Source organism: Poecilia reticulata, linkage group LG19 (genome assembly GCF_000633615.1).
Source record: "Poecilia reticulata strain Guanapo linkage group LG19, Guppy_female_1.0+MT, whole genome shotgun sequence".
NCBI classification, from domain to species: domain Eukaryota; kingdom Metazoa; phylum Chordata; class Actinopteri; order Cyprinodontiformes; family Poeciliidae; genus Poecilia; species Poecilia reticulata.
The window spans coordinates 12282537-12295026 of NC_024349.1; the positions used below are offsets into that span (position 1 = coordinate 12282537).

The window sequence follows — 12490 nt, forward strand, 5'->3', positions numbered from 1 at the left end:
GATTCACTTCCTGCTAGAGAGCCCCCTGGTGGTTGAAGAAAAATCCACAGAAAAGCTGCATCGGGCTACAATCCGCATGGTTCAAAGCTTAGGAAAAAAGTAGCAGCTTATAGTCCGGAAAATACGGTACCGTAGGTGAAATTGAATAATTTCCACGGCACACYTGAYGATCACTCACGGCACACCAGTGTGCCGCGGAACAGTGGTTGAAAAACACTGCTCTAAAAGGTAGAATATAATAGAATAAAATATAAAGTGACACTTTACGCAACAAGCCTTGCAGGAAGCACAACTAAATTAGTATGACTACATTTGGGCATTTCTGTTACAAGTATTTAACCTCCCCAAGCTGCATTTTCTTTTGAATAGTTTGGAAATGCTAAAAAAAATTATACATATATATATATATTAATTAATTAAATTAGCGAACAGGCAAATTTTCCACAAAGACTATGAAGTTATGTTGCACAGAAAAATGAAAAATGTGTGAATAGCTGGGGCTGCAAATTCTTATCTAACCTTCAAGAGATGAACTGTACTCAACCGATTACAACTTTTGAAAGGTTCTTGGAAAACAAAGAAAGAACAAACATGAACAAAGTTCAAGTAGTTTGAGGTTATGATGTAGTTTAGGGCTACGCACAAAGACAATGCATATCAACAGCTGTAAAAGCAATGTACACCAATTTATGAACAAAATTATTTGTAATCCCTCACACATTCTTGGTTATGATTTAGAGAAGTTAATGATACAGAAGATATACATATAAACTCCCAATTGGCAATATTTTACTTTAAACAGTTAACCTTTTTACTATAACAATTTAAAGTCCTATCTTTTTAATGCCAGATTATAGCTAGTCTTTTTCTTATGTTTTATTCTCAGTTATAATGAACTGTAATATTATTCTACATTTTATTTACTTATATTGCTTTATGTTTTTATTACACCAATGTTTTGATTTTGAACTGTAGTTTTTTTTTTTTTTATAATTTTTTTATTGGAACATATACTATACTTGTATACAGCACTGTGTGACTCTCTTGCTAAAAGGAAAACCAAGGTTATTTTTGACTCCGTAAAGTTTTGTTATTTTCCTTTTCGCACTGAACAAGAACGCACAAAACGAGGCATGTGTTTAGGCAGCAGAGGTGTTAGCTTAGCACAGCTTACAAGTGACCTGCAAAAATTGACTGCACTGCTTTCTATCGTTAAGAATATGTATTATCACAACGGCAATTACACAGGCAGCATTTCCATCTGCAAGAAAGAGGCTGACACATTTTTTGTTTTTGACCATCTCCAGAGTAATATGGCTGTATCCAGCTGGCTGTTCTTAAAGCTAATATGCCTCGGTCCAGACGATAAAACAGAAAATCTTTTGCAAAACCTACAACTTGGTGCTGTGGCGAGTGTCTGATTTAAAAGAAGAGCATTGGTATCAAACTATAGTCCTCATTGTCCAGCAACTTGTAGATGTTTCTCTGCTTCAGACACCTGGCTCAAATATTAGCTCATTAGCAGAGCTTTGTAGAGCTTCACTGCACGCTAGTAAAAGCATTTTTGTCAATTCAAGTGTATAGGACACACAAGTTGGTGACCATAGAGATTGAACACAGACTGTGGTAGAGACGATGTTGACCAAGGAGTCGCTTTGGTTCTTTACGTTTTGCTGATTATATACCATTAGGTATATTACTACTCCTTGCTGCAGTATCCACTAAAACCTGATCCCTATTTGCTACAGAGGGTTGAAGTTTTAACTTCCAACATGATTTTAAACATATACAGTATACCATTCATTATCTTTTTATAAATCCCTGTTAGGAAATGGATGTGCTTTATTATTTCAGTTTGGATTTGCCGGAACATAAAATAGTTTTTAAAATTAACAAAATAGTCTGTTCTTTAGACTCCTGTATCAAAAATGTACCAGTGACAACATAGCTAGAGAAAGGTCTCAATTCTATCAACAATGAAATTTACAATTTGTCTCAATGTATAATTAAAAAATGCAAGGTAAAATGATTTTATTTGGAGGCAGAATTTTGTTAATGGTTATTTTTAAAATGACTGAAATTCATATTGTACACTAACCAATATGACCTTTGGAAAAATAAAACTATTACCAGTTAATTAAGTTATATTTGTTTTTCACACTTAAAAAAATGTTCCTTGAAGGTTTTAGGCCAATAAAGATTTTTGGAAAATGGCAACTTAGATGGGAATTTGGTTGTACAAGTTTCAATGTAATTTGATGTCGTATAAATCTAAATGTCCTTGTTGCTTAAATGTCTTATACTTCATGATGATGATGATAAAAAAAATCATTGCAGAATTAAAATTACAAATGCTGATCTTGATTGCTTTTTCTTTTTCTCTGTTGTTTCAATGTTTATTTTGACATACAACATTTGAAAATTTCACAAATTCCCATTAAGAGGTGCATTGTGGTATTCTATAGCATATACTCTTCGTTACCATCTTCTGCAGAACAGATACAGCAATACTGTTAAGTTACATGGGAGTATTGTTATAAGCAGTTTACAAAATGATGTACGGCAACAAATAACATCAGGCTGTAAAGCAAACGTCACATGGCCATAATGAGACACTCAAATGACTGAGTCCGCAAACTTGTCATTAGCTTGTTACAGCCAGATTAGTTCATCTGGGACCAGACCAAACACTTTGTTTCACTTGTGATTGGTTCAATATTCTTGTCAGGTTCACTAACGGTAGCTAAATCACTCGGAAGTGAAGTTATTTGTCCAGGATTTATTTAGGAAGTAGTGTACATGTACGCTAACATCTATGCACAACACGGTTTATTTAGTAATGGGCAAATAGTTGGAGGAATTTGGCGTTTCTGTGCTAAATATCAATCCGCTGAACTCCCCTCTACTCCACTTCACTTCACGCTGCTCCCTTTGCTCACAGGCCTACTTTGCTCTTGTGTTAATGTGAGCTAACGTTAGCTAGCATGCTAATGTTAGCTCCTCTTTGGGTTGTCAAACTCGAGCTAATGACATGCTACTTACCTTTTCTCCTGCGCTGTGCGAGTGAAGTTCCAATCCCGGCTATCTGGCTTCGATACAAGTTGAAGATATGTCGTTATCCAAGCTACCCGCAGAAGTGACGTTAGCCAGCTAGCTGAGTTAATGTTTCCTTATTCAAGAAAAAAAAAGATAAATCGAGATTGGCCTCAGTTGAGCGGCGGTAATTCGTTTCTCGGCGGTTCCCTGCTTGGACAGCGTTGATTTTTACGCATGTTGGACGCCAGCTCTTGTCTCTCACAACAGGTGAAGACAAACCGCGATCGCCCCAAAACAAAATATGAAACCTGAGAGTTGGTTATAATATTATACAACACTGACAAATCTAGCACTTTCTTCCATTGAAAGGCCAGAGCTATCCTTCGACTTTGGGTGCTGAACAAGAGGAGGTGCTATTTTTGGCATCTCCTTTGTGATTGGTTGAAACCTCTGGGCAAAACAACGTTTAATTGGCTGAGTCTCATGTCAGTTAGTTCTACCCCTTGCTATTACACATTTTCATTGGTCTATTACAAACTTCTTGTGTGTGATGGAAATATGTGATGCGCTCGTAATATTTTCGTGCGTACGCCGGAGGATCTCTGAACGGGCGGAGTAAACCTTTAAACAGTAGCTTTCTACTTCGAGGCCGAAATCGATTAACCTCTTAATATTGGTCATAAACGAAAACATGTTTGTAACACACCACAGGCGTTTTAGAGAAACATTCGATTGTTTTTTAAGCTTGAAAGTTGTTATAGAAAATCTCCCCGTCCTGAAGTAAATAACGAGCGTCCGATCACTTACATGCAGCGTGGATTGTATAAGAGGTTTGAAAGAGAGTCTCCCAACAGTGGTAATGGTTAAACCACAAAATGTGTTTTAAAGAATCTGTAGTAAGTCCCGAATAATTAAATCCATGTTTATTCCGGTTTGTATAATGTGCTTTTCACATTTGTTTCCCTCTATGATACTATTAATGCAAAACAACACATATAAATAAAATATTAAATCCTGGTGAAAAAGGAATTGCCTCTAAACGTAATAACTCATGTCACCGTTGACGCCACAAATGATTACTTGACTGAGTCGTTTGCATATTTGCCCACTTTTCTTTTCAGAATTATTTTTAATTCAGCGACATTGGAGGGTTTTCAAGCATGAAGGGACTGTTTAAAGTCATGCCAGGGGATGTTAATCGGATTTAACGCCGTAGTTTGAGTAGACCACTGGAAAAGGTGTTTTTAAGCCACTCCGAGGCGAATTTGCTGGTCACAAACTGATTAGGGGGACATTTTTCTTCAAGATTTTCGCCTGGAGAATAAATATTTACGGATACATCCATAACAGCAAGTCAGGTTATTAAGAAGCACAAGCCTCAGATCATCACGTTTACCCAGTATGTTCTTTTCCTGAATGCTGTCAGTTTTGCTGCAAATGTAAGAAGACATCAAACCTTTCAAAAAAGTCCCTTTTTGTCTCATTGGTTAATGGAATATTTTCCTAAAAGTTTTGGAGATCATCAAGATGTCTTTTTTTTTGTTTGTTGTTGAATCTGGAACGTAGCTGTAATCAGGTCTGGTCTGAGTTTTATTTAAAGAACAGGGACTTTTTTGTGTCAATAGGTAACTTTTCATCAGAGTGGACAGAAAGTCACATGTGAGGATCCCCATGGTTCTATCTTGGGGCCCCTTCTATTTAAAATCTACATGTTTCTGCTAGCTCAAATTACAATAAATAATAAGATTTACTTACCTTAACTATGCAGATGATACACAACATTACGATGTCATCAGGTGACTATGAACCAAATCAAACGTTAAGTTAAAGTTAAGAACAAATTGCTATAACTTTCTTATGCTAAGCAGAAACAAAACTGAAGTTACTATCTTTGGACCTAAAGAGGAGTCAGCACACAGCTTCAGTTATTTTAGATCAGGCCAGAAGTCTGGTGTAGTGATGGACTCAGACCTGAAGTTGACCTTCTATCACCTGAAGAACATTTCCAGGATTAAATGACTAATTTCCCAGGTAGAGAAACTCATCCAGGGGTTTATCGTTAGTTACAAAGGAAACTCGCGTTCTCACTCAAACTAGACAAATTGAGCACATCAGCCCAGTTTTAAAGTCACTGCAGTTCAGAGAATAGATTATAAATTCATAAATAGCTTAAAATACTCAGGTCTCCTGGTTCTATTCAGTTTTTATTCTCTACTAATCCGGAACAAACTTCCAGGAAACTCCCAAAACACTCGGTATCTTTAAATCAAGGCTAAAAACCCGTTTGTTTGAAGCTAGTCTGGATTACAACTTTTTTTATTGCTTCTCTTTATTTTGCCACTGTAAAGTAATGCTTCTTTGTGTTATGTTTTTATTTTTTTCATGTAAAGCTTGTCTTGACAAAGTTTTTGTTGTAAAAAGAACGATTGAAATAAATCATGTGCTGCATTATAACACTGATGTATGAATCTGATTTTAAGTGGCAGTTTTATTTCAGATTAGACAACACAAGCAGATGAACTCACGCCTTCAGCCTCCTGTGAGATGGTCTGTATCCCCGAGAATACCCAGAACTTAAAGATCACATACATTTCATTATTGTGAGCAACTTGCAGAAATACATCCTGGCTGGGCTGAATAAAACTGGGTTGCGCAGATTAAGTTATAATACGAGTGCATGTATAAAGATGTTTTGTAATAGCCCCTGAGTGAAACTGTGTTGTGTGGCCAAAGCGGGGCTTATCCGTTGTCATTTTGTGCTTCTCCCTCAGGATTAGACTTGTGTCTTATTAATGAAAAACTCATCAGATATCAGAACAGCTCCCTGAGGAATGAGTCGGGGTTATGAGACACATGTTAGATAAAGACCTTGAGCGGGTTTATGTGTGTGTGAGCAGAGGAGAGTGGTATTTAATTTTCCAAGATGAGGGATTATCACTGGCAGAATTTGATCATTCCGGCTCTGATCTCAGGATGTTCAATCGCAGCTTATCCCAAATATTAAACTCTCTGTCTTTTGTCCCCCTTTTCSAATCCCAGACACACAAACTTATTTCCACAGATGCTTACGCCGCTCCAATTACCGAGCTTCTCATTGAGTAAAGTGGCCCGCTGAGCCCACCGTCAGGGGTGTGTGCTGTGTGATTGTTCAACCACCTGGTGACCTTTCAGGATCTGGTTGGGGCAACGGGGGGGAGGGTGTCTTAAAGAGGCGGCTGAGGAGAGTAAATTAAAAACACACACACACGCACACTGTTAAATCTAATCCAGAACACCAACAAGTGGCACACACACATAAAATCTGATGCTTACATGAATCTGGGTGAGCTTAAACACACCACAGCACACCCACCCTGCTGCTAAATGCCCTGTGATTGTGTCTCAGGCCGGAAGGAGAGGGACGTACCAGGCCCTGATCTGCACTCTCATTTTCTGCACCCAGGACAACTGGGTCACATCATTACTGCAATCTTATGCTTGTTCATTCCCAGCTTTGCAGGGGCTTACAGACACGGATGTGTGCTTAGCAGCTGACGGGCATGAGAGGTTAAATGAAAGAACGCCTTTAAGAAAGATTAAAATGATTGGTAGTGTCTTTGGTTAGCCAGATTTACAGGATGTGGCGAAAGAAGTGAGCAGTCCTCAAAGATTTGGGATTCTTTAGAGAAAGTCCATATGCGTTATATTGGAAAAAAAACTCTAATTGGATTAATATAAATAAATCTGATTAAGTGAGTTTGTGGAAACTTGTGCAGTTTTATTCTAAGTGTTGATTTTTAGGTTTGCATGGTTTTGTTCCGTCTACCGCGGGGAAGCTTTAGATGGAGCTATATCGCCCTCTAGTGGTGGTCAACTGATTTAATTTCTAAGTAGCAGTTCCAACAGATGATCAGCAGGGGGTGCTACTGAGCCGGTGGGGCTGATACCTTCACGTCCAAGGAGCCATTTTGACCCACACTCCAGCCTGTTTAGAGCCGCAAATTTTACATGAACTTTTGAGAAAATAAAAACTGATCATTTTTGAGAAATCCCTACAGTAGATAAAGCGTTGTCTTCTTTAAAGAATCTGAATTTTATTAATATTTTAGGTTTCAAGAACCATCATGGGAGGTCACAAGAGCCACAAGTTGCAACCTCTGATATAGATGGAGAACAACTGACTGTAATGATGTTTCATTGTTTTATTTTCTTACAACACGCCCACCCACAAGCCAGAAAGATTCTGAGGTGTTTTAGCCTATGTCTCAATAGTCTGGGCTTTGACTGGGCCACTCTGGAACACAAATATACTTTAAATTTAAACCACTCTACTATAACTCTTGGCTCTTGTTCTTGTCTTTTTCACCCTCCAGTGGGTTTTCTTCCAGGATAGGTCCAATCTTACTGCCACCATCATTTTTCATGGTGTGTTAAGGGTTAGGTGATGCTTTAGTTTTTCTAGTATTCTACATTTAAGACAAAATGTTTAGATGAACATTTTGCAGTTCAATCCATCATTTTCAGATGATGGATTGAACTGTTCTCTATATGTATAAAGCGTACAATCTGTGTTATACTTGTCCATAACTTTATTTCTGACTTGTCTTCTGTGTTTCTTGATCTTTATGATGTATTTGTTGGCTAATGTTCTTTATTAACCCTCTGTTGTCAGTGACAGCCGTTAATGACAAATTATGCACAAGTTGACTTTTTTTTTCCACTTATAAGAGGGCTTTCTAAATAGGTTTTATTTTGTGGAAGATAAAAGAGGTCTGAATACAGAGACATGTCACGCTTTTTATGTGTAAAAAAAAGTTAATAAAACCAAATATGATTTTCTTTCCACTTCCCAATTACTTTCACTTTGTCAAATAAAATATTGCAGTAAAACATAAAAAGGTTTTCTACATCAGTAGAAAACAATCTTTAAAATGTTTTGGGTTTCGGGTTCAAATTTTGGTGATATTTGAAGAACTTCAAATATCATAAATTTAAAATGTTTGGACATGATTATGAATGTATTGTATTAATTACATGCTCATGTTTCATGTCTGTGTATTTAATTATTAATGGAAATTATAAATTCTCGCTTATTAAAGTTCCATTCTTTGTGAGTGTCGTTTAATTTCATCATTGGCTCCTGATGAGTTCACGTTACCTGGGAGAACTAAGGTTAAAAACTCTGCTCCAGGTGAGGCTCGAACTCACAACCTCGGCATTGCTTTGCTGCATACTGTCATATAAGTACCGCGCGCTAACCGATTGCGCCACTGGAGCTTCYGCCGTCACCGGCCGGAAATTGGCTTTAAAAATAATTCCTGACCTCACGAGACGTGTGTGTGTGTTCTTCAGTGGCTTTACCTTCTCGTCAGTTGTCTCGGGTTGGCAACACAGACCATATAAGGTTGGGGGTTCCGGGTGGTCACACAGTTCAGTGGGGTTTTCCTCACAGCTGGCTCTGCTGCTGCCTTCAAGTACCAGATCGAAAACAAAAACTAAAACCGGGAAAAAAAACCCGTTTCTGTCAGCTAGTTTTGATTGGAAATGAGCTTCATGTTAATGTCCTTTACTCTGTTGGTAGGAAAATTTCTTTCTTTCGTTTTTCTTTCATTCTTTCGACAAAATGTAAACATTTTTCAGAGATTTTAGCATCAGATTTTAGCATATTTCTTATCGACACACTCTGGTCATAGGTGGGTAGTAATAAGTTACAATAACTCAGTTATATTTCCTTGAAAAAACAAAAGGAGTATTTTTACTGCACCATGCTTTTTACTTTTTTTTGAGCGATATTAACATGTTACTTGAGTAAAATTTCTGCTGAGTAACTTCACTGAATGAAGAACAAACATATATATTAACCAAAAATGTATCAAAATGTTATTTGCATTAATGCTTTCATTTTAGTATTACTTGAGCACAATTAGAAGCTTCTACACTCTGATCAATTAAAAAAAACAAATGTTTCAATTACATTTATTTAAAAAAAAAACGATTGCTGAGTATTGTGTCACTGCTGATTTGTATATTTGAAATTGCTGCACATACTCCGTCTGTGTGTACAGATTTAAACACTTGGTGTTTTGTTTCGAAGCTGAAAATGAAGAACAAAATCAACGTCACAAAAAGTGTGCAGGCACACTTTGTATGCATGTACAGGATCCTGCAGAGACTGAGGCAGCTCTGGGCAAGCTGCAACCAAAAGCATTATTTGTATTCGGAGAACACGTCGCCTTCTTCATCGCTGTGTCAAATTGCCATATTTTGTGGGGGCATTTTTACAACGTATAATCACACACAGACAGGCTGCAGTATGCATCAAGCCTCTCTTCATCTCTCCGATCTGTCCCTTCCCCTGGAGAGCAGCAACAATGACGGACTGTGAGATGTGGAGTAGCTGGCTGGTAGACGGGCTAGGATGTCACTGTGACTCAGGAAATGGACACAAAACTTGGCAGCGTTGTGTTTTTTCCCCCCCCCCGCCCCTTTTTATTATTCTCAGCATATTCATAATTCAACACATGACAGACAGGAAACACTAACAGAAACATTCTGAATGAAGGAGAAGAAATCATGTGACCCGTCGGTCAAAGACATGCCAGTTTCAAAACTCAGAATAGACACACCTGAAGGCTGGACGGGCAACTTCAGGAGGCAACGCTGCAACAGAGTAAAACCTGACTGTTTGCTCGTAGGAAAGGAAAAAAGCAGAGCTCCTGATAAAGCTGCACATATTTTTCCGCCTCTGAAAGTTGCAGGTTTGTTGACTTGCAAAAGTATTGAAACGCGTTGAAGTTTTCCACGTGTTGTCACAACACGACAGGAAACCTTTCATGTATTTTGACCAACACAAAGTAATGCAGGATTGTGAAGAGGAAGGGTAGGGTTTCTAATTTGTGTGGCTGAAAAGTGTGGCGTGCATTTAAATTCAACCTGGGAAGGAGAGCACTAATCAGATAAGCAGAGGAGCTGCAGAGATCCGGGGGGAGAAGCAAACAAGTGGAAAAAAGTCAGAGGATATCAAAACTAACACACCATTTGGACACATGGTGGTGTACCACTTTGTGTTGGTCTATAACATAAAATCCAGATGAAGTACATTAAAGTTAGTGATATTAACATGACAAGTGGGGAAAACTGTTCAAGGGGTTTGATAACTTTTGCGAGGCACTGAAAGTTGCAGCTTTCAGGGTCAGTGTGACACGTCCATGCCCTATTTTTATGCAAATGAGGTGCTTCAGTATCCATGTTAGAAATTGGATGTGAAGAAGTTACAGTTTTGTAATGAGATATACAAATTATTATACACTGGTTTCTGTGAGAGGCTGGTCCCAGCAATGCTTCAGTGGATTTACTTTGACTGTCCCATAATGCCGCAACCCCATGCTAACCAGTTTAAAGCAGCAAGAAAAAGCTGTTCCGAACTCAGCGTAGTGCAGTTTCTTTTTTTCAATGTCAGCTCTGAACATTGGTCTTTTTTTTTTTAAAAGACAACCCCCATGAAATCCCGTCCCACCCCATCTTTATCTACCCTCCCACTCCCCAGTCCTAAAATAACTTTATACAAGCTGATGAAACTTCACAAGAATTCACCATGAAAACAAAAGATCGCACAGAGTCGTGTCGTTATGTCCAGCCATTAAAAACAGGAACAGCACACAGATTCCCTTATGTCACTGGGATAAACACGCTCTCAGTCACACACTCACATGCACTCATATACAGCACACAGATGCATCTCAATAAACCAAAACATCATCAAAAAGTCATTCATTGTAATAAATGGACTCAAAAAGTAAGTCGTATCACAGATTAATTGCGCACAGAAATATATTTCAAGCAATTATTTATGTGAATTTTAATGACTATGGATTTCAGCTATTATAGTTTTTCCTTCCACTCAACTTTCATTAAAATGCTTGGACATAACGCTCTGAACAACCAGCTTAAGAGGATCTAGCTAACAAAGAGTCAGCGGTTTTAAATGATAACATAACATTTTGGTGTAACTTTTGTAAAATTCACACTTAATGAGAGAATACAAATTTTGCCACAATCTTCAAAACTACATCTGGTCAAGCATATAATCTAAAAGTTGAGTGGAAGGTATGAACAGAAACAAATGCTGATGCTTTATTGTGCATATTGAATCTATTAAATATACAGCAGTGGAAAAAATTAAGAGACCAGCCTCTCTGATTTCAGTTTTTATAGGTATGTGTTTGAGAAAAATGAAGATTCTTCTTTTATTTTATGAACTATTGACAACATGTCTCTAAAATCCCTATACAAATTTAGTATTTATTTGCAGAATATGAGAAATGGTAAAAAAAAAAAAAAAAAAAAAAAAAAAGCCAAAAAAAGACGCAGCTTTCAGACCTCAAATAATGCAAAGAAAATAAGTTTACGTTTATTTAGAAACAACAATACTAATGTTTTAACAGGAAGAGTTCAGAAATCAATATTTGGTGGAATAATAATGAGGTTTTTAATGGGCTCTAATTTTTTTTCCAGAGCTGTATATCAACCTTTCGAATCAAATTATTGTCATAAATGAACTTTTCCGTGACGTTCTAATTTATTAACAGGCGCCTGCGTGAATACCGTAGGAGCAAATTCCTAAGGGAGTCAAAGACAGGAAGCAGTTATCAGTCAGGCTTGTGTTTCTATTGCATCAAGGCTCATCAACGCATCCCTCTGTTGCCAAACAGCGTGTTTAATCGTGTTGTTGAGCTAAAACCGCGTTTTTAGCTTCCAAAGAACCGAGGATGTATTCAAAGAACAGGTGCAGCGTGGAGGTCTGAGAGTCCGAAGTTTGACTGATTAATCGTGGATGACGATGGGGCCCCGCATCCTCAAGCTGGGGTGTGGGTGTGGAGGGGCCAGGACCAGCCCCTGCGGGGGTCCGTGGGAGACCCTGCGCAGGGTGATTTGCTCGCAGGGCTGTCGACAGGCGTGCCTCAGCTGGGAGCGGGACAGCAGCCGTCGCGCCCTCCTGGATGGGAGGAGACGACAGGAGGTATCAGGCAGGAGGAAGAGTAAAAAAAAAGTACTGTTGAAATGTAAAAATAATCAGCCACAGATATTTACATGTTTTAAGTTTTTTTTTTTTTTTTTTTTTACTGTCTTCATCTATACGTAGTCATATTCAATAAATTAGAATGAGGCTTATTTGTCAGACTAAAAGTACCTTTTGAGAATATGTACTAAACATCCTTTTTATTAAGGTTACTTTTTTGTATTAAGCATATTTTTATTAATTTGCTCTTAAATGTCTTGTTTTCATAAACCTTAAGTGGAAAATCATCATAATTAACAGAAATACAAGTTTGAAACATCAATCTATGTGAGAAGATAAAATGTGTTTTCTTTGGTAAAAAGAGTCACTGGAATAAATTAACTTTTAAATAATACTATAGCTTATTGAAAATGGATGGATGGATGGATGGATGGATGGATGGATGGATGGATGGAT

The 12490-nt window shown here is 37.8% G+C and overlaps 2 protein-coding genes and 1 non-coding gene across 5 annotated transcripts in view; all 3 read right to left on the minus strand.

The window, feature by feature from the left end:
- The window catches only part of ppm1bb (protein phosphatase, Mg2+/Mn2+ dependent, 1Bb), a 27809-nt gene extending 24349 nt beyond the window's left edge, over positions 1-3460 (minus strand). Inside the window, exon 1 of one of the 2 annotated variants that reach the window (XM_008437069.2) lies at positions 3043-3458. The gene's annotated coding sequence lies outside the window, so the exon portion shown is untranslated. Of the gene's footprint in view, positions 1-3042 lie in introns of both variants that reach the window. The other variant, XM_008437068.2, reaches the window with a different exon arrangement.
- Positions 3461-8198: 4738 nt separating this feature from the next.
- trnai-uau (transfer RNA isoleucine (anticodon UAU)) lies at positions 8199-8292 on the minus strand. Its single transcript has 2 exons — positions 8255-8292; positions 8199-8234 (listed from the first exon to the last, which is right to left on the minus strand). It is a non-coding gene; the product is annotated as a tRNA-Ile (tRNA).
- A 3187-nt stretch (positions 8293-11479) lies between these two features.
- Positions 11480-12490, minus strand: part of mta3 (metastasis associated 1 family, member 3) — a 30872-nt gene continuing 29861 nt past the window's right edge. Inside the window, exon 19 of one of the 2 annotated variants that reach the window (XM_008437070.1) lies at positions 11480-12010. In XM_008437070.1, coding sequence (XP_008435292.1) covers positions 11839-12010 — 172 coding nt within the window. In that variant the 3' untranslated portion in view covers positions 11480-11838. The remainder of the gene's footprint in view (positions 12011-12490) is intronic. The other variant, XM_008437071.2, reaches the window with a different exon arrangement.